A 23,187-nucleotide genomic window follows, 5' to 3' on the forward strand; every position below is an offset into this window, starting at 1 on the left:
GGAGTGAAGGGGAGGTGGCAGCGTTATAGGTAACACTGAAGGAGCGCTGCGATAGATAGGAGGAGAACCAGGAGAGAGCGGAGTCTCTGGGGCCAAGAGAGTGCAATTTTTTTAGGAGGAGGGGATGGTCAACCATGTCAAAAGCCACAGAGAGGTCAAGTAGTAAGAGTATAGTATAGTGGCCATTGGTTTTGGCGGTTAGTTGGTCATTGGTGAGTTTGAGTAGGGCAGTTTCGGTGGAGTGTAGGGGGCAGAAGCCAGACTGTAAAGGGTCGAGAAGGTTGTTGTCGGTGAGATGGGAGCTTTGGCGATTGTAGACTAAGCGTTCTAGTAGTTTAGAAGTAAATGGCAGTAGGGAGATCGGTCTTAGGTTGTTCAGGTCGGAGGGGTCCAGGGAGGGTTTCTTAAGTATGGGAATGATGTGCGTGTGCTTTAGAGGGCAGGGGAAGGTACCGGTGGAGAGGGAAAGATTGAAGATGTGAGAGAGGGAGCATAGGATGGAAGAGGAGGGGGACCACAGGAGTTGTGAGGAGACAGGGTCCAGGGGGCAGGTGGTGAGGCGGGCTTCGGAGAAAATCTTAAATTATTGATGTAAAAAAAGGTATTACATTGGTAGAAAAGTATGATTAATCACACATGCTACAACAGCAGCATTCTGGCACCAACAACCATGCCACGTTCAGTCACTTAAATATCTTTTCTTCCCCATTCTGATGCTCGGTTTGAACTTCAGCATGTTGTCTTCACCACGTCTACATGCCCAAATGCACTGAGTTGCTGCCATGTGATTGGCTGATTAGCAATTTGTGTTACCAAGCAGTTGAACAATTCCTCCTGCTACTGACTGCCCTTATGATAAAATTGCACATCTGTACTGCCCAGAATTGGCCACTTCGGACTACAACAACACACTGTCATCCACCCTGGACACACTCGCTCTATCTCATTCTATCTACACACAGAACCATGCCTCGCCTGCTGCAACCCTGGCAAACAAAACACACCAGAAGTCTCAAGAGACACAGCCGTGCTCTTGAATGAGCATGGCGTAAAACTAAACCGACAAGACTTCACCCTCTACAAATCTGCCCTTCTCAAATACAAATCCTGCCTCCACACTGCTAAACAAACCTACTACACCACTCTCATCAAACCTCATCAACTTTTCTACCCTTAATTCCTTACTTCACCCCCCACTGTCTCCAGCCACCAACTCACTTACTGCACAGGAGATTGCCAATCATTTCAAAAACAAAATCAACACAATTCGTGATGAGATAGCCAGCATCCAGCTTTCCCCACCAACAAACTCACCAATTCCAAAACCACACTCAACACGTTCCTCCTTCAACCCTGTTACCACCGAGGAAGTTGCCAAACTCCTTTCCGCTGTCCACTGGACCCTGTCCCCTCACAATTACTGCAACCACCTTCCTGCTTCATCCTAAACTCTCTAACCCATATCTTCAACCTCTCCTTATCAGCTTTCCCTCCCTACTCAAACATGCACTGGTTACCCCCATACTTAAAAACCCTCACTGGACCCCACCTGTTTGAATAACTTAAGGGCCATCTCCCTACATCTGTTTGCCTCCAAGCTTCTTAAACGCCTTGTCCACAACTGTATGAGTTGCTACCTCACTGACAACATATTTCTCGATCCCCTACAGTCCGGCTTCCGTCCACAACATTCCACTGAAACTGCCATATAAAAACTCACCAATGACCTACTAACTGCTAAACCCAACAGCCAGTACTCCATACTCATACTCTTAGACCTTTCTGCTGCCTTTGACACAGTTGACCACCAGGTCCTCCTCAGTAAACTCCACTCCCTTGGCCTCCGTGACTCTGCTCTTTCCTGATTTCTCCTCCTATCTATCTCAGCGCACTTTTAGTGTCACATACAATACCATCTCCTCAGCTTCCTCTTTCTGTAGGTATACCCCAAGGTTCTGTCCTTGGGCCCCTCCTCTTCCCTCTCTATACCTCTTCCCTGTGCTAGTTGATAACCTCCCATGGCTTCCAATACCACCTCTATGTTGATGACACCCAGATCTATCTCTCAACTCAACTCACCCCCTCAATCTCCTTACGTATCACAAATTTACTGAGTAACATATCCATATGGATGTAACACCACTTCCTCAAACTCAATCTTTCTAAAACTGAGCTTGTAATATTTCCTCCTCCCCAATCCCCTCCCTATGAATTTGTCATTGAGATCAACGGTACAATTGGTCCCTCCCCACATGCCAGGGTGTTGGTGTAATCCTAGACTCTGACCTCTCCTTCAGCCCCCACATCCAATTACTGGCTAAATCTTGCCGCCTCAATCTCCGCAACATATCCAGAATGCGACCCTTCCTGACTTACGACACCACAAAACAGCTTATTCACTCCTTGGTTATTTTCCGCCTTGACTACTGCAACTCCCTCCTCACTGGCCTACCCCTACACAGGCTATCTCCCCATCAGTCTATTAAGAATGCTGCTGCTAGACTAATACACCTTACTAACTAATCAGTGACTACAGCCCCTCTCTGCAAATCTCTTCACTGGCTTCCACTAGCCCAACGTATAAAATTCATATAAATTAAAAAAATTCAAAATACTAACCACAACACAGAAGGTCAGCTACATCACCTGATCATCAACCTCATCTGCAGATATCACCCAAACCGTCCTCTCCGCTCCTCCCAAGATCTCCTGCTCTCCAGGTCCCTTGTTACCTTCTCCCACTCTCACCTCCAGAACTTCTCCAGAGCCTCTCCGTTCCTCTGGAACTCCCTGCCCCAGTATGTCTAGTTAGCTCCTACCCTGTCTGCTTTTAGATGATCCTTGAAAACTCATTTATTCAGGGAAGCTTACCCCACCTCCACCTAAGAACTGTACTTAAGTTACCTCCATCAGATCATCTCTTGCAGCTATTACCTTTTGTACCACCTCCCCCTTCCTTTAGATTGTAAGCTCCATGAGCAGGGCCCTTCAATTAATTCTGCATCAAACTGTATTGTAATTGTACTGTCCCCATTCTATTGTAAAGCGCTGCGTAAACCGTTGGCGCTATATAAATCCTGTATAATAATAATAATTGAACAGGTGTACCTAATAAAGGGGCCAGTGAGTGTATATCTCTTCTGTTGTTCAAAGAATGGATTAGATATTTTGTTTACTAGCCATATAGCTGTTTTTTTACATTTACCACTGCATACTGTATAGAGATTCAAGAATATATATTTTTAAAACTGTACACATTACCTGCACATCACACTTTTTGAGGTTTTTATCCAATTAATTGATTTCAGCCCTAATAAAAATTCAATCTCTCTGTACTGTTGATCAAAGTCACTGGGACAGAAAGTGATTGGGAATCCATAAATGATGGCTTTTATCAGAATAGATGAGAGGGACATCTGTTACAATGACAAATGTCTAAAAGGGGCTTCCTCTCACTTTGGAGAGATTTCCTCATACTTCCAGGTGTGTCTTCCAGACAAGATGAGAAGAAAAATGTTCCCATTGGGACACAGACCACAAAACAACTAAAAACACACTCGAAAAAACTAAAACAAAAATCCCTACAGATACATTTTAACCAATTGCTATATGCCCTATAGCAAATTTACTGCTACAGGGTGGACGTTCTGTGCAAAATCATGCATATAATTGGGATTTTGCATCTCCACCACTGGGGGGCGTGTGCCGGAGCACCGCTTCTGCTCTGACTGGACACAGCAGAAACCGATCAATAGGTGGCGGCCAATGGATGAGCACCTGTTGATCACTGAGGAAACTGACATAACATAGCTCTGCCTATGTAAACAAGGCAGAGCTGTGTTATGTCAACGGCGAACTGCTAGATTTTATTCAGGGAATAAAATACTAGCAGATTACCTAGTAAAAACAGCACACTGTACACAAAACACTGGCTAGGCACATAATTAACCATTTGATCGTCCTAGATGTTTAACCCCTTCCCAGCCAGTGTCATTAATACAGCGAAAGTAAATTTTTAGCACTGCCCACGGTATTAGTGTCACTGGTTCCCGCAAAGTGTCAATTAGTGTCAGGTTGTCTGCCACAATATTGCAGTCCACTATAAGCCGCCGATTGCCACCATTACTGGTATATATATTGAAGAAAAAAAAAAATCAAGTATATATTCCGCCATTTGTAGACGCTATAACTTTTGCGCAAACCAATCAATATACGCTTAGTGGAATTTGTTTACCAAAATATGTAGCAGAATACATTTTGGCCTAAATTTATGAAGAAATTTGACTTTTAAAATGTTTTTATTGGATATGTTTGTTAGCAGAAAGTAAAAAATATGTTTTTTTTTTTTAAAATGTCAGTGTTTTTTCATTTATAGTGCAAAATGTTAAAAATGCAGAGGTGATCAAATACCACTAAAAGAAAGCTCTATTTGTGGGAAAAAAAAAGACAAATTTAATTTATGTACAGCGTTGTATGATTGCACAATTGTCAGTTAAAGTAATGCAGCGCCGTACCGCAAGAAAATGGCCTGGTCAGGGGGCTAAATCTTCCAGATGTCAAGTGGTTAAGGTAGCAATGGAAAAAATATACATACATGCTAAGGTTTTATAAATGCAAACAAAATATTGAAATGATCAAATTACAAACAATTAGGTTGCAACGTATAGGACCTAGTCAGGTGGGATGTTTAAAAATGGTGCAATTTATTAGAAGGAATTTACAATACAGAATGTCTTGGCTCACAATAAATGTGTTTGGGAAGTTGAAGCCAAGAACACAGAGCTTTTTTCCTTCATGGCTTATATCCTTGAATTTCTTCCAAAAAGTGTATGTAAGTGGAGCAATTCTACAAACAGGCTTAATACTAGGGAAGGAATGATCAATCATTGGAAAATATGCAGTTAGACAGCTAACCTTTGGCTTGTTGCTTCTCTGCAGAACATCTAGAAGATGCCTACGGAAACCTTCGAGCTGAGATAACCCAATCCTAAGGAAAATTGAAAACAGTTGTGAGGGCAATGAAGCATGTATAAAACATACCACACAACGGCCAAATGGCATATTTTACCTAGGGACCAAGTCTTTTCCAAGCACTACAGATGTCACAAACTCCTTTGAATATTCCATGGCATCCTCACTGATTAGAAAGCATTGAAAAAAATTAATTGGCGTATTTTATAATAACTGACATTTCATGTACGAATAGTTGCCACGTACCTTAGGAGGCCCCCCGGTGGAGAGTAGGCAAAACATTTCAGGGAAGGGTACTGAGGGCGCAGGAGAAAAGAAAGAATGGCAGCAGTTCCAGCTCCAAGAGAATGTCCCACCACTATTAGGCCATAGTGTTTTGTACCACGTCCCTGTTAGTAAAAGAGTAATAAGCTGTATATAAACACCAACAAAATACTGTTTGTAAGACCCCCTACTCCAACAAGATAATCAAGACAAAATATGAAATACATTTTGGGAAAGGGAATGTGCAGGAATTGTGTATATTTTATTACAACGTATATACTTTATTATGTTAGTGACAACACAAATATAAAAGATTTTTTAACTCTTTTAGACAAGTAAATATGAAAATGTTATATTTACAAATCCAGGCAGTAGGTGGCATTTTAGACATTCGCTCACATGTTTACCAGGGTAATCTCAAAATCTATACTGAAAAAACTGTTTACAGAGCTGAAAAGCTCAAGCTTAATGCACTAACATTTCCCTACTGACATATATATATATATAGTTTTTCTTATCCACTTCAATAAGCACTTTTATCCCCTTCCTGCCCAGGCCAATTTTCATCTTTCAGCGCTCTCACACTTTGAATGACAATTGTGGTCATGCAACGGCTGTGTTTTTTTATTTTTTGCTAAATAAATGAAAAAGACCAAAAATTTAGAAAAAATATACATACTATGATATATACTATGGTATATATCTGAAAATCGATTAGTCCTGATTGTACTGATGGTCTATCTCATTTTTTGAGGCATAAAAATGTACAGATACCCCCCAAAATGACCCCTTTTGGGAAAGTAGACAGTCCAAGGTATTTAGTAAGAGGCATGCTGAGTTTTTTAAACTAGTATATTTTTGCCATAATTTTTTGGAAAATTACGAAATTTTCTTTTTTTTTTTACACATTATGATTGCCTCTATCAGTGAATTTCACTGCTATAAACAAGCATTTTACTGAATGAAATCAATTCATTCAGTATGTTTTGCTGTGATTTAGCTGTGACTGGCCACAGCTAATCACATGGTACATATGAGCTCTGATTGGCCCTGTCTATACCATGTGATCACTGTGACCAATCACAGCTAGCTACACAACGAATGGCATGAATCAAAGCCATTTATTGTTTGCAACTGTCATGTGATCTGCTGTGGCTGTGAGACTTCTTCCTTAACAACAACTTAACTTAATAAAATCTGCTACAAATCTATTTCCGTAGTGAATTTGTAATTCCAAAATTAGTCTACAGTACCAAGTCACGGCCGAATGCTTGGGAAAGAACCATTTCTTGCTCCAACTTCTTCTTAATATACTCAGCAGAAAGAACCATCCCCTGATGAAAGAACATGCAAGATTAAGAAAGAAATATTTTATTTCACAGACACAAAATAATTACATCACTTGAAGAGAAAAGCACATCATAAATCTCTATTTACAGTTCACAGGGTAATTACCAAGAGATGTATGCATGACCTCACTCAAATATGATCAATACAGAGATTGTGAAATGACCCTGTAAATAAGATGATTTGTAGGAATGTCTGTGTGTACCATCTAATCACACACAAGTGCAATAGTCTGAGGGTGTACAGGTAGTGGGAATTATGGAATGGGACTTTGACCTACGTTATCGGATAATGAAAGGGAGCCCTTTTGCTAAAAACAAAATGCTGACAAAGAGAAGGAAAAAAAAAAGTTTAGCAAGATTTAAAAAGTGTTAATAGATCTCTTGGAGGTGATATAACCCTTGTGCTTAACTCCTTTTTTGCCAGTAATTAAATTTTTTTTCGTATCCTTGAGTTCATCTTTAAAAATTTGACAGCTACAAAAAACCATAAAACGTTTGTCTCTGTCATACAATTTCTGTTTGACCAGGGGTAATGAGTTAAAATTACAGAGGTGGATCAGTAAAACGTTCTCGCAGCAGAGGCCCAAACTGCATGTTTGTCCAGTGACATGGGTCCTTCACATCATAGCACCCCCCCCCCCCCACACACACACAGTAGTGTGCTCTGCCCCCTTCACATCATCCCCCCCCTTCACCAAGTAGTGTGCTTTACCCCTTCACATCAACCCCCCCCCGCACACACAGTAGTGTGCTCTGCCCCTTTACATCAACCCTCCAGTAGTCCTTTCTGCCCCCTTCGCATCACCCTCCCCCCCAAATACAGTAGCATGCTCTGCCCCTTTATATCACCCCCCCACTAGTCCTTTCGACTTCCTTACCCCCCCCCCCACACACACACACACACATACACATACAGTTGTGTGCTCTGCCCATTTACATCACCCCCCCCCTCCCCTTAGTAGTCCTTTCTGCCCCCTTCATATCACCCCCCATTTTCCCCCCAACATACAGTAGTATTCTCTGCCCCTTTACATCATACCCCCTTCCTCAGTAGTCCTTTTTGCCCCTTCATATCACCCCCATTCCTCCTCCCCAACATACAGTATTGTGCACTGACCCTTGACATCATCCCCCTAGTGGTCCTTTCTGCCTATATATATATATATATATATATATATATATATTTATACACACACAAACTCACATACATACATTCAAAAAGTATTGAGACTCCATTTTTACATTTTTGTTGTTTTGCAACCTGATATACTACAATTGGTTAAATACTTTACGAATGGTGTGTATATATATATATATATATATATATACAAACACACACACACACACACAGGCCACTCTATTAGGTACACCATGCTAGTACCGGGTTGAACCCCCTTTTGCCTTCAGAACTGCCTTAATTCTTCATTGCATAGATTCAGCAAGGTGCTGGAAACATTCCTCAGAGATTTTGGTCCATATTGACATGATAGCATCCCGCAGTTGTGGCAGATTTGTCGGCTGCACATCCATGATGCGAATCTCCTGTTCCATCACAGGCCATTGGAGTACAGTGAACTCATTGTCATGTTCAAGAAACCAGTTTGAGATGATTTGAGCTTTGTGACATGGAGCATTATCCTGCTGGAAGTAGCCATCAGAAGATGTGTACACTACAGTCATAAAGGGATGGACATAGTCAGCAACAATACTCAGGTAGGCCGTGGCATTTAAACGATGCTCAGTTGGTACTAAGGGGCCCAAAGTGTGCCAAAAAAATATCCCCCACACCATTACACCACCAGCCTGAACCATTGATGCAGGATGGATCCATACTTTCATGTTGTTTACGCCAAATTCTGACCCTACCATCTGAATGCCACAGCTGAAAATTGAGACTCATCAGACCAGGCAACATTTTTCCAAACTTCTATTGTCCAATTTTGGTGAGCTTGTGAGAATTTTAGCCTCCACTTCCTGTTCTTAGCTGACAGAAGTGGCACCCGGTGTGGTCTTCTGCTGCTGTAGACCATCTGCTTCAAGGTTCAACGTGTTGTGCGTTCAGAAATGGTATTCTCCACAAGTTGGTTGTAATGAGCGATTATTTGAGTTACTGTTGCCTTTTTATCATCTCGAACCAGTCTGCCCATTCTTCTCTGACCTCTGACATCAACAAAGCATTTTAGTCCACACAACTGCCGATCACTATATATTTTCTCTTTTTAGGACCTTTCTCTGTAAATCCTAGGGATGGTTGTGCATGAAAATCCCAGTAGATCAGCACTTTATGAAACACTCAGACCAACCCGTCTAGCACCAACAACCATGCCACGTTCAAAGTTAATTAAATCCCCTTTCTTCCCCACTCTGATGCTGGGTTTGAACTTCAGCAAGTTGTCTTCACCACGTACACATGCCCAAATGCATTGAGCTGTTACCATGTGATTGACTGATTAGCAATTTGTGTTACCAGGAAATTGAACAGGTGTACCTAATAAAGAGACCGGTGAGTGTATATATCCACCTCTCTCACAGCAATACACTGCACTTAAAATTCAGTCTTCAACCTGGTTACCTTGTGGCCTAACCATGTTCCATGGTGTCCCTCCACTGGCAGGCGCTCTGCATCTCCTGTAAGATCTGTCAAGGCATCCTAAGAAAACAAACAGTCAATGAATTTCTTTAAAAACCTTCTGTATGCAGCAGCAGCCCCCTCCCCACCCCAAAACTTACCTGAGCCCAATCCACTGATGTTCAGGAAAGCCTCGGCTCTCCTGGGTCTCTCCCTCCTCCTGACTGAGATAGCATCGGTAGACATTGGCTGCTCCTGCTGTCAATCAAAGCCAGTGAGCCAATGAGGAGAGAGCGGGGGAGGGGCTGAGTCACACTCCATGTATGAATGGACACACAAAGCAGTGGCTCAGGACCGAGCACGCACCAGTGCCCCCATAGCAAGTAGCCTATTATGGAGGCACTAGGCAGGAGGGAGAGGTCAGAAGCGCCAGTGGGGAACCCGAGAAGAGGCAAATCGGGGCTATGCTGTGCAAAACCACTGCACAGGGCAGATAAGTATGACATGTTTGTTATTTTTAAACCAGATTCACACATATGCGGTGCGGACTGAAGCTCAGGTCTCACAGCTAATTGATGCAGTAGTTGTTCAGTGGTTCATGTCAGGTTTATATCAGGTTAGGGACAGGATTAGCTTAGGATCTTATCCTGTTCACACATGTGCAGTTTAGAAACAGTTCCCATAAAAGTCAATAGCCTGCAATTCACACCTGAATGTGAAGGCACTGCTCAGAAATCATATGGGACTCTTTTTCAAACTGTACTGAATCCGCACTGCCAGTGCAACAGACATATGTGAACAAGTACCATAGAAAACAGTGTTTTTTCACGTCATGCGGATTGGATGCGGTTCAAACAGCATCCAATCCGCATATATAAGAACCAGCACTTAGGTCTTATGACACAATTGAACAAGAAAATTTTTTTCTGGTCAAGATGTAATTTTGTTTTACCTTTGGAGAGAGTGTTCCACGTATGCTTATCACGACTTTCTTCTTGTCATGATCTACAGCCACGAAGAATGGGGTTTCATAAACCTAAAAAAAGCAGATTTATGTGACATGACTAATTAAAAGCCTTGAGTAGAAACACTCGCCACCAATTACAGCTTTCTTGGCAGGGCAAAGTGTGAAAAACTATGCTGGGAGGCAGCAGCTAGGCAAAGTCCAGATTACACAAATATAATGGCTCTGAAGGGTAATAAATGTGTTGTCCTGTGATTACCGTATTTGCCGGCGTATAAGACGACTTTTTACCCCTTGGAAATCTTCTCAAAAGTCGGGGGTCGTCTTATACGCCGGTATACGGCATACTGACACTTTTTAGGGGGGCGGCGCGGTGCCGCCGCCCCCCCCCTTCCAACGGAAGGGACACTAAGTACAGGGGTGGGCAGGGGCTGTTTCTTACCTGGCTCCGGTCCCACGATGATCCGGTCCAGGAAGCGCGGCTCCTCTTTCAGCTCGGCCACTGGATGTTCGCGCGGCTGCTCGGCTCCGCCTCCTCACCGGTGATTGGCCGCCAGAACTGTAGATCAGGAAAGGAACACAGGCGGCCAATCACCGGTCCCGCGGAAATCGAGTGCAGGAGCAGCAGGTAAGTGTTCAGTGTAGAGGTGCTGCTGCAACCACATATGCTGGCTGCAGCAGCACCATACGAGAACAGGGTCAGCAAGTGTCAGTGGGAGGAATAGTGCCCCATCATTGGTGTCACTGATACCAATGATGGAGCACTATTCCTCCCACTGACACCAACGATGGGGCACTATTCCTCTCCCCCACTGACACCAATGATGGGGCACTATTCCACCCCCCACTGACACCAATGATGGGGCACTATTCCACCCCCCACTGACACCAACGATGTGGCACTATTTCACCCCCCACTGACACCAACGATGGGGCACTATTCCCCCCCCACTGACACCAACGATGGGGCACTATTCCACCCCCCACTGACACCAATGATGGGGCACTATTCCCCCCCCCCACTGACACCAATGACGGGGCACTATTGCACCCCCCACTGACACCAATGATGGGGCACTATTCCACCCCCAACTGACACCAATGATGGGACACCATTCCTCCCACTGACACCAATGTTGGGACACTATTCCTCCCACTGACACCAATGATGGGGCACTATTCCCCCCACTGATACTAATGATGGGGCACTATTCCTCCCACTGATACCAATGATGGGGCACTATTCCTGCCACTGATACCAATGATGGGGCACTATTCCTCCCACTAACACCAATGATGGGGCACTATTCCTGCCACTGATACCAATGATGGGGCACTATTCCTGCCACTAATGCCAATGATGGGGCACTATTCCTCCCACTGATACCAATGATGGGGCACTATTCCTCCCACTGACACCAATGATGGGACACTATTCCTCCCACTGACACCGATGATGGGGCACTATTCCTCCCACTGGTGTGCATTGGAAGAGGGGTAGTCTTATACGGCGAGTATAGCCCAAACACTACATTTTAGCAGGAAAAGTAGGGGGTCGTCTTATACGCCGGCAAATACGGTACTTTTCCATTACTTTGGTTTAAAAAAATTTAGGATCAACAAAGTTTTCTAACAAAAAAATGTATAATTTAACTATTTACCTGGAGAGTAGAAAAAAGTCATGTTATTTTAAAAAAAAACTTTTCCACCCACCATGGGAAACGGAATGCTTGAGGCAAGCTACTGTATAGGTTACTAAAGTTCAGTGAAAGAGAAGCAGCACACCAATCATCTGATTCCTGCCATTATGCTCTCTTCTCCTATCAGTAAGCTATCTGTTAGCATATGAATAGACACTGATTGGCACATTGTGCTGCTTCTCAGTTTCCCAGTCTAAGTTTTGCTGTACAGGGACTGCAAGAGGCTGGTACCAAGTCAAATACAGACTTACACTGCTTGCATTTAAAACATACACTTGAAGAACAACTGTACATTTGTACAATTTTCCTTACATAAATTCCCCCCCACCCCTCTGAGTGCATCCCACTAGGACAAATACCTTCAGCTCTGATCCAGGATCTCCACCAGAAAAGCTGCATTTTCATACTGCACATGTGTACTTTGAATCATGCATTCCTAAGGGAAAGCCGCACCCAAAGCGACCACTGAAGGCGGCCATTAGTACGGATTTTCCATAAGAACAAATGGGGCTGTGGCAGACATGCACAGTACAAGACAGCCATTTTTGGGAGAAAGGCTGTCCGACTCCGAGCAGGGTTGCACAGCAAAGATCACTGGATCTGGGCTAAAGGTAAGACTCTGACCTGGTGGGATGCACTCAGGGGATGGGAGGAATATATTTAAGGGCAATTTTACAAAGGCACAGTTGTCCTTTCGTACAGCAATAATGGATATAGACCTGAACTGACTTGTGTCTTTTATACCTGCCTTGGATTCAGTTAAATGGTACAAGGCACAAAAAGTCACAGAAAGTCAAAGAACTAACCGCATCATGACATGACGTATATACAATGTCCACCATGTTCATGTTCTCATCCAGAAAATGGCGCTTTATAGCAATTGCATTGCAACCACAGCAATTGTCCTCCTCAATGGTAACTCCAGGAGCAAAGCGAGGACGGGTAGTGCAGGGGCAGCAGCAGCTACTAATAGGAGCAAGGAGAAAAAAACAAAGAGGAAACAAAAGCAGACACAAATAGTGTGTACATCAGATAGGACAATCACAGTTATCAGCACAAATATACCCAACGTAAAAAAGCTCAATAAGAGATAAAATGAAGAGCAAATAAATATAAAAAAAGCGAAGTTACAAATGTTAACAGCAAGAAACACATAAAGGATGCATAGTTTCAAGAAATGACTGGACTACTCACGAGCATGCACCCGCCAATCGACAGATGCCACATGTTGGCTTTCTAATGAGGTACATGGGCCAGCCATAAGCTGCCAGTGCAAAGAGCATGTAATAACAAACCTCCTTGTAGCGTTGCATCTCTTGCTGAGAGAGGGAAGAGAAAGGCTTCGATGAATAGAAAAGTCTCTGGAAATATATACGTATATAAAGTCAAGGCATAAATACTCACAGTATTTTTTAGATCCAGGTATTTTGTTTTTCGGGTGACTGGCATGCCAGATAGGAAAGCCAATATGTCATTATTAGCCTGAAAGCAGAGAACAGTGATAGTCACAAGACATATCTCACTCCACAAACAAAAAAAAACAAAACAAAAAACAGTACATCACATTTGGCCTCTTCTGTCAAAACTATGCCGGCTAACAAATGTTTCACGCAGCAAATATGCCAATGGTGTTGACCCTTTCTTTTCACATATATTTTGATTTCAAGGGTTTTAATACAATCAGAACAAAGCATACATTTTATATCATACAGTAAGGAATATCAGAGGTGCTACATAGAAGCAAACGAATAAGAAAGGTGTATGTTTGTATTAAACATGACATAATATAGGCTAAACCCAGCAAAAGGAAGCCAGAGGAGATAGAGATTCATGGGCTCAGTGGGAAAAGGAGGAAGGGGATGTGACTGTGGACCTGTCTATGCTCCGGTGGCTTAGGAAGTGTGCAAATGGTATTTACTTGATATACCTGCCCATGGTACAGGGGATTGTGGTTAGCTCTAACAATATTTCGATGCCTTTAGAGCAAAAGAGGGGGAAGGGGAAAGGTAATTCTAGCCTAAGTGTAGGAGATAGTAAGGTTTAGAGAGCAGTAAGTAGAAGAAAAAGAAACAGGAGGAAGGCTAGGAGAGAAAGAAGGTGTCAAGGGCCCAGCCAGAAATTCCCAATCATTGGAGCCTTTTTATTTTTCAAAGTGAGATTAAGGCTGCTTTCACACCAATTCATTTTTCCAATGGAACTCTTCACACTGATTTGTTGTCTGCTGTATTTTTTTAAAATCCTGTTTGCTGCATTTTTGGTGCAGTAAAAAAAACTGCACCAAAAATGCACCTCTCCATTAAAATCAATGGAAAACATGGTAAAAACACATCAAAAACACACCGAGTTGTGTTCTTGGTATGGTTTTTGAGTCACAAGTTCTGTAAAAAAACGCACCGCAAACGTGGTAAAAACGGATCAGTGTGAAAGTAGCCCAAGGAGTGGTCAGGATTTAGATTGTGGTTGTACTCTAGCTACGGAGACCATACTTTCAGGAATTTAGAGTGTGTGTCGCTTACTATAGAAGTACGTTTCTCTGGGATTACTGTGCCCATAATATGCTGCTTTATCTCCAAAAGGTTCAGAAAGGGTTGTCTTCAAGCTTTGGTTATAGTTTTATATGTAGATAAAAAAAGGAAGTTGTTAGCTTTTGTTCCTTAGTGGTAAGATCAGAAATTGGTCTATGAAGTAAGGTTTCCAGGGAGCTACTGTCTAGATTTTTATTGAGAGTGGTTTGAGTCAGATTATATACCCATATTGGCGATTTCTGGACTTTTGGGCATTGCCACCAGAAGTGATGTAGTGTTCCTTGTATTCCACATCCTCATAAACAAAGTGGAGAAGCTGCGTTTGTGAATTTGGCCATGCGTTCTGGACTCATATACCACTGAAACACCACTTTGTGGGCAGGAAATTAGTAGAGCATTTTGTCGTTACTAGCCAAATGTTGTTCCATTCTGAAACATCTGAGGATTCTCCAAGATCCCGGGAAGCCGGAATGTCGAGGGAGATGCGAGGGTCATGTGTAAGGGATATTAGGCCTGCTGAATGTGTGTTCTTTTTGCATATGCTTTTCAATGAGGTTAGGAGTATTGAACAGCCTGTATTCTGTTTAAGGAGTGTACATGTGAAATGGGTGATCTGATGAAGATGTTGTCCCACTTGTTATCTGATCCCACACTGGGAGAATAAAGGTTCAGGTTGGCTGCTGTTTTGCTACAGAAAGTGTAAGTTCATTCCACACACACGAACATAAATGAGCCCATCTTTTCAAGAATACAATAAAATCTGACAGGACTTGCCTCATCCAATACTGCATTTCTTTTTGCCCTTTGTCTCTGGCGTAACAGGACTAACCCAGCAATGATATCAGAAGGAACAATATCCAGATCCCGAAAAAACTCAGCAAACAAATAGGCAATCTCTGAATAGGCGTCCTGGGAAAAGAGACATATTTGGGTCAGACGCAAGAAGAGTCATCGTGTATAACGTAACACTTTCTGATTAACCTACTTGAAGTGCGACACTTCTTAATATTATCTGTACAAAAATATACTGTGTTAGATGCAGGTCCTATGCTATTTTATCTCCAATGTGCTAATTTACCCAACAGCACTTACATAATAATACAGCTCTATTGTGAAAATACAAGCCCACTGCACTATTTATATGTAACCTGTATAGCGAGAGCAGTGGGCTTCATATGAAAGACTGCGTTCTCCTACCAGTGTGTAATCTGTTTCTACAATGAAAACGGCAGTGGAGTAAAGACATCACCATTTAGGAGTCTAGAACTGAGGATATTCAAAGCTGAACTCCATAAATTCAGCCACTTTGTACAAAGTGCTAGATTACTAGACGTTAAGTCCAAAGAGGTTCATGTCACCTTGTAGACTTATCTCTTTCGTTTACAATTTTTATTTTACTGAGGGCCAGCAAAATAGATATCGCTACATTTTCAACCCTCCAATGCTGCACCTTCTGGTCTAAGCCACTACAGCGTCACATGTAGCTGTTGTGCCCACCCCTCCCCTCCTCCTGGCTAATCACAGAATGCTTTTTATTCACATTCACAAAATGCAAGGCATATGTGAATGAACAGCAAAGGGGAAGAGCAGGCACAGCAGCTGCTTTTTGGAAGAGCAGCTTCTTTCCTGTCAGAGCTCTGGGAGTGTAGCTATATGCTCCCGGAGCTCTGTAAAACTGTCAGATGTAAATTAAAGAGATAAATCCACAAGGTGGCATGCGCCTTGTTGGACTGACCATAAAGCATGCCAGCACATATTACAGAGTGGCTAAATTCCTGGAGTTCCCTTTTGATTAAACATGTCTTTCAGCACAGACCACAGACATGCTGCATGTAAACAAAAGATGTTTATCCTGAAGTGGGCCTGTGCTTTCAAAGCACAGGGAAAGAAGAACCTGGGCCGACACGATATATTTGCAAAGCAGCTTGTTTTCCCTGTGTAAATAAAGGTTCAATAGGTTTTTAAATACAGTTAAACTATAAAATTCTGCAAAACTATTATCCAGATACAGGAATGTGAAATGTGTACTTCTGATTGCCCTGAGGATTTTTTTAAAATTCATCCATTCAGACACAGCAAGGCTCAAAAAAGTAGCATTATATATGAACAGACAAACTACAATAGCAGCATTCTCTTTTAACCACGTCCTGTCCTACCCATGTACATAAACGGCCGGACGGGAGCAGTGCAGGGGCGGGTGGCCGTTTATAAACGGCCTCCCCACCCCCCTGCTTGTGCTTGCTCCCTGGGAGCGCACAGCACCGCAATCCGGTACCCGCTGTGTCCTCCGGACAGAGTGGAACACCGATCGTTGTTCGGGACCTCTGTGTGAAGTCCCAACCATTTGATCACTGATTGGCCAATCAGTGATCACATGAATAGGTGTAAGCAAGATGTCACTTCTGACATCATTGCTTACTACTTGCGAAATCTATGAATGATCACTGAGGCTATTCACAACAGCCTTGTACCATGTGACAAGCTGTGACCAATCACAGCTCACACAGTATTTCTCATTGGCTGCAAGAATGCAGCCAGAGAGAAGGAGAAATTATTGCTTTTACAGCCTTTGTGGGTGTAAAAGCAACCAGTGTAAAAAAAAAAAAATCTTCATAACCCCCACAAGTAGTACAGTGTCACTGTGGTGACACTGTACTGCTAGGGTGACAGTATGTAAAAAAAAAACAAAAAACAAATAATATTAAAAAAAAAAAAAAAAAAAAGTAAAAAAAATATTCGAAAATTATAATGTTTGGTTATAAACTAATATTGGTTATTTTTTTTTTTACTAAAAAGATAAATGAATAAATATTGGCCAAGATGTATGAAGAAAAATTATTTATTTGCAAAATTTTATAAGAAAAATGTTTTTTGAAAATTTTTGGACTTTTCATTTTTATAGCAAAAAAAAATCCCAGTGGTGAATAAATACCACCAAAATAAAGTTTTATCTGTCTCAAAATAATGCTAAAAAATTCATATGGGTACAGTGTTGCATGACTGCGCAATTGTCATTCAAAGTGTGGTAGAGCTGAAAGCTGAAAATTGGCCTGGACAGGAAGGGGGTGAAAGTGTCCGGACTTGAAGTGGTTAATGACACTGTTGGCAGAATTTAAAACTGCAACTCTCATTTTAGTGATATATGAGGCACTGAGTGTATGTTATGGATTTTCTACACTGCCATACCGGGTAACGTCACAGAAGGCAAATGCTGGAATGCAAATACCAATACCTATTCAACGTTTAAACTCACAATAAAAAGCTGCTATTATTTGGAAACGGGTTCTTGATCTGGAGAGGGTTATTTGCAAATCTTTCCAAGCAGCCTTGCCTAGATTATTCCAAACACCACTTAGCCACTTCTGTGCCAATTTCCCAGAAGTCTTTTCTTTCCCTATGGTGGCTTATTTGCATACATTTCCCACGGAGCACTGTCTAAATTTTCCTTATGCATTTAGTACTCCAATGAAGAACAAAAATGGTCTTAAACATCATTTGTAGATGCATTTTAAAGCATTCACAAATCTGAATGTGCAATTTCATATGTATGGAAGAATGAAAACCCTGCATTAGGCTATACAGATGCAACGTTATCCAATCTGCTAAAGTAATCATCGTGTTTGTGAGCTTACAGACTGAGAGTCCTTAGTGCGAGTGCAGCACAGGAAGACTTTCAGACGACGAGTCCAGCTGCTGGCTTGGCCTTCTTCCAGACGGTGCCTATGAGAGAAGGATTATTCAGGTGGGTATACTGAAGAATGAGCTACACTGTGTAGAAGACAATGGAACTGTAAACCTATAGGGAACGGTAAAACATTTAAAGATGAATAAGAGTTCGTTCTCACCGCAAGTTGTATGTGCGCAAATTCCTTTGCCTTCTCTTTGTTGCACGTAACTTCACAAATGTTCTTCCAGTTGGATCGAATACACAAAGTACCGTGATGCAGACACTGAGTATGACTACCCAATTACATACCACCATCCCTGTAACAAAATAACCACAAAGACTATGAACAGTCTGCAAAAAAAAATTGAGAATTACTCAATAAAAATACAGTTACAGGAGGAAAAATGCAAAAGAAGAAACTGTATAGTGTAGATATATCCACGCATCATAAGATAGATAACAGGAATTATGGAACATTGTACTATCATTAGATTTTCACAAAATTCCAAGTCAAGTGCAACTTACCAACCAAAGATTGTACAACCTGGCACGTGCTTACTGGATTCTATAGCAAAGGAATCAGATCTTCCTTTTGGGAACTAAAAGCCATTTTATTTACCCATCTAGGATCATAATGCAACATACCTTCCTGATGGTTGTAGTGCATTTTTATACTGCATGTGAAATGAAGCTCCATCTACTTGTATACATGCAGCCATTACAACAGTGTTTAGGCTATAGGAGAATTCGGTATAGCTCACGCCGACAATGTGATGTACTGACAAATATAGTTTTGTCAACCATAGGTAAAAAGAGGAAAGAAAGCAGATGACAAGTCCCATATGGCCTTTTTCTGTATATTCAATTTTCTTACCATGTGCTTTTTAGACCACACTGGTTGATGTCACACCTAACTTTCTCACAACCTTATTTCTTGACACAGCCCTGGCAACATGTACACAAGATAAGCTGTCCACTGATACAGTCACTGTTCAGGTATTCAGGCAGCCAAAGGTACTGCAGCTGTCTGAATACAATAACTGGCAATGCACCACTTCTTTTGCAACATTATAGTGGTTGTAAACCTCTGAAATGAAAAATGAATAAAGCACACCTTTCTATAGTGTGTACTTGACTCAACTCAAAGCACTTACTGTGATTTTTGTCTGCTGTCTCCTTCCTCTGCTATCTGCATGAGCCTCTTCTGACAGGTTATATCACGGGTGTCAAACTGGCAGCCCTCCAGCTGTTGCCAAACTACAAGTCTCATGAGGCATTGCAAGATTGACAGTTACAAGCATGACTCCCAAGGGCAGAGGCATGATGGGACTTCTAGTTTCGCAGCAGCTGGAGGGCTGCCGATCTGACACCCCTGGGTTATATCTACTCCAAGAGATGCAGGGTGACAGAAGTGGAGCCTTAGCACACAGCTTGTGATTGATAGCCTCAGCTGTGCATGTTTGCCTATGAGACTGCATAGACGGTGGCGTGTAAATTCCCTCTACTGAGGTCTCGGATTACACTCAGCTCCCTGCTCTATGCTGTGCAGCGTGTGACCTCAGGTCCCTGTCCCCTGCCTTCTGACGATCAGAAACATTGTGTAAACCGTACAGTTTAAAGGGCTGTGGATAAGAGATGACCGCAGATAAACAGGTACAACTTACGTAGGAGCGTTTGTTTCATCTCTGTGTATCACCCAAAGCTAGTCACTTCAATGGGTATATGTAAGGGTTTGCAACCAGTTTAAATACAGCTAGTATGAAAATGAGTTATTGACTAAACCAAGGGTAGGCAACCTGAGAGCCGCAGGACTACAAGTTCCATCATGCCTCTGCAAGTCATAGCTGTAACTGTCAGTTTTGTAATCTTTGCAATGCCTCATGGGAAATGTAGTTCCATAACAGCTAGAGAGCCACAGGTTGCCTACCCCTGAACTAATACTGAAAGTAGAACTATAAGCAAAACTTTTTTTTCATTTTGGATAGAGCAAGGGAAGGTAATAATTGGTAGACCTGTCAGATTTTCTTCTGCCATCTGTGTCCCATTGCAGAGATGTCCCTTCACTTCCCGTCCCATAGCCAAACCGGAAGCGATAAGAAATCTCTGCATATTAAGGGAATTCCTTGGGGAACCCCAGGTCACCAGAACTAGTGTCCCCATTGAAAGATTTCCCCTCTATTACTTTTCAAGGGACAACCCAAAATTTAGGATTGTTTGATTGCTCATTTTCAGCCTTAGAGCCTATGGGGAACAGATGCTGCATCACCTAGGTGAGTATGAATTTGTTTTTTTTTTACGGAAATCCAAACGTCTCTTTTAATTTTCCACTATAATTATAATAAAAGTGGAATGAGAAAGTGTTAGAAGAGAACTGCTCTTCAAATTTCTTTCTCCCTGCATGTCCCAGTTACTGGTGCCACCTGGGACAGGTAACACGCTAAACCATGCCAAATGGGGATACAGAAAAAAAACTGACAGAGGTGTTAACCCTTCTCAGCCCAATCCAACACTAACACAAAGATTTGCATTGATTTCTACTGTGTGTAGGGCAAGAATGATGGGTTCTGTTTAGTGACAGGATCAGCTGTCAGTGTGCCCCAGTATTTGGTCATGTTCAGTCATCTGGATTTGTCCTCTTTACAGAATAACATGCAGTTTTAGGCTGGACCCGCACCTATGCAGTGAGTTAACATACTGGAAAATGCACATTTTAACTCTTGTTATACGCAGCCTGTGCTAGCACACAGTCTGTGGTACTATCATTTTGAATGTCACCCCAACAAGTGTGCCTTACAGCATAATTTTCTTCACTTACAATGTACCAATTGCAACAGACTTTGTTTAAAGTGGAACTACACTGCATCTGAGCACCACAAATAAAAAACGCAATTTATTTAATTTTTAATATTCAAAGTAAACTCACACATCCATCCATATCTCCATGCTTTATTTTGATAAGAAATCAATTTGAAAAGCACCCCTTTAATTTCTCGCCGTGGCCATCTTGAGTAAGGGCAGATTATTCATAGGGCATTTAAGTCTTGGAATCCCTCTGCCCTTAGCTCAGTCCTGCATGCCTGTTTTTTTGTTTCTCAAAGCAATATCAGCTTGAGAATTCACAGTATTTGGTGAGTGTGGAATAAATAATTTTTTCAATGACGATGTGAGCACGCTGGAACATTTATGAAGATTGTGTTAGCGTTATACTTTTTGTCACAATTTTTTGGGACATTGGACTATAATTTGGGACTTTGTTTGTTGGACTTATATATATTTTTTACACAATTTTTATTATTATTATTATTTGCGCTGTGTCACTTTATGAGTTTATTTTAATGCAGGAGGGTGTGCTTAGCCAAGAAAATCCCATCTCCCCTCCTGAAGACTCCTGGGATTTATGACATCAGTTTAAAACAAGTAGAATCTAATATACCTTCCTAACCATTTACTAATGCTAGCAGCACAAGGATTAAAAATAGCCAGTGTTGATTGAGAGTTTAGTTCCACTTTAAACACACAATAATTAGTAAAAACTAGCCATACCTGCCATATAAGACCCCAGATTTCACTTACCAAGTGTAACATTCTTTGCTGTGATATCATTGCAGGATGTGTAATACTGAGCCAACCAGACAATACCCACGATTGCATAAACAAACTCAATCACCAGAATTGCTACAAGGAATAAAGAATATACAGGTGAATACGGCTTCTGCTTTCCTTATGGCAAACAAAAAGATGCGGTGCTCACTTACCAAGCCGCACGTATAACACATACTGCATGGAGTCCCTGGGCTCGGTGTACAGAATTCCTCCTCTCATACTCAGCCAGATGATAGCTACCTCTGCAATCATGCAGCTGAGCAGAATCCCCAGGTACCCACGGCCATGATCCACCAGGTTCAGGGAACATGTTTCATGGGGGTTATAGGTCAGACCGAAGAGGACCACAGAGAGGATTACAAACCTGGAAGAAAACAAAGAACACAGTATTCACGTAGCTGTATTTAGCAGAAATGTCACAATTACATGTGAAGAACCAGCAAAATAAAATGCCTGTAATATCCATTGTAAATTAATAGATGTCAAAATCTATTAACGCTGCTATTGGCAAATACTGTACATTGCTTATAGTAGTAATACCAGCTCTCTAACACTATGGAGAGTACAGATATTTCCTTGATAACCTGGAAGCTGAGTGATTATATTGGACAAATCTGGATGTTTACAGACAGGGCTAAAGCCAGCCATAAATGGTTAGAATCTCAGCCGGTTCAGCAGGGTCTGGCCAAGATTTAAACCATCTAGGGGCAGGCTGAATGTACTCAGGTTGAGCCATCGATCGACTTGGGTACAACCAGTATGTCGGATTTTCAGCATGCGATTATAGCCAGCAGCTATAGCCGCTAGCAATAATCACTGTGTTCTCCCAGCAGGGACGACTCCCTGTGCCCCCAACCCCACCAGGAGAACACAATGGCTCCACTCGCTGTGTTGATGAGGGAATGAAGTGATTTTATTTACTGAAACCCGTAGTTGCAAGAAAAAAAATTGCACCATCTAACAGTGATTGGCTGGGAAAGCCCAACCTGCCCAATCAATGTTTTCCAACTTGCCAAGATAAGATAGCTTTGTTATACCTGTTGCTCATATTGTATCAATGGATATGTGATTGCTGGGTGGGTCTTGTGAAAATCAACTTATGTCAATAGGTATCTAAAGTAGGCATGTCCCACATCTTTCAACAAAGGGGTACCCCTTGCAGATTTGAAAAGCTATGGAATCCATGGTTGCAGACCCCAGGCCTAGCTCTGCTGGCTTTAGTGTCATGGTGTATTTTTTTAATGTTAAAGGGTTTGACCAATCACTTGGCTCATGTTCTGGCTTTTGTGATCCTAGAAATGCATGGTCACTTGACATGTCTCCAATGGTTAATTGAATGGCAGGTGTGCACGTATTTAAAGGTAAGCACTGGTTGTGTAAGCATTAGGACAGTGGCATTTTTTCCATTGATATACAATACTTGCTATGGTTTACATCACAAAATCTTGAGTTACTCGTTGTCCCCTGTGAGAGTTAGGGAGTGTGTAGTGCGTCACACAACACTGAGATAATCAGCTTGGTGATATCCATATGTTTACCATTTATGAAGTGTTTGTACTTATTGTTAACCACTTC

General features: G+C 42.0%; 1 protein-coding gene across 2 annotated transcripts in view; it reads right to left on the minus strand.

The window, feature by feature from the left end:
* The window catches only part of DAGLA (diacylglycerol lipase alpha), a 75,486-nt gene that overhangs the window by 10,642 nt on the left and 41,657 nt on the right, over positions 1-23,187 (minus strand). For both annotated transcript variants that reach the window (XM_089655041.1, XM_089655042.1), the window contains exons 3-16: positions 21,765-21,976; positions 21,583-21,684; positions 18,188-18,326; positions 17,975-18,062; positions 15,117-15,251; positions 13,222-13,299; positions 13,012-13,136; positions 12,624-12,783; positions 10,106-10,189; positions 9,157-9,234; positions 6,489-6,569; positions 5,218-5,360; positions 5,069-5,137; positions 4,915-4,987 (exon numbers count right to left, since the gene is read on the minus strand). In XM_089655041.1, coding sequence (XP_089511167.1) covers positions 4,915-4,987; positions 5,069-5,137; positions 5,218-5,360; positions 6,489-6,569; positions 9,157-9,234; positions 10,106-10,189; positions 12,624-12,783; positions 13,012-13,136; positions 13,222-13,299; positions 15,117-15,251; positions 17,975-18,062; positions 18,188-18,326; positions 21,583-21,684; positions 21,765-21,976 — 1,567 coding nt within the window. The remainder of the gene's footprint in view (positions 1-4,914; positions 4,988-5,068; positions 5,138-5,217; positions 5,361-6,488; positions 6,570-9,156; positions 9,235-10,105; positions 10,190-12,623; positions 12,784-13,011; positions 13,137-13,221; positions 13,300-15,116; positions 15,252-17,974; positions 18,063-18,187; positions 18,327-21,582; positions 21,685-21,764; positions 21,977-23,187) is intronic.

This window comes from Staurois parvus, unplaced genomic scaffold (genome assembly GCF_062004578.1).
Source record: "Staurois parvus isolate SC_StPar_1 unplaced genomic scaffold, SC_StPar_1.0 ptg000818l, whole genome shotgun sequence".
Taxonomy (NCBI): domain Eukaryota; kingdom Metazoa; phylum Chordata; class Amphibia; order Anura; family Ranidae; genus Staurois; species Staurois parvus.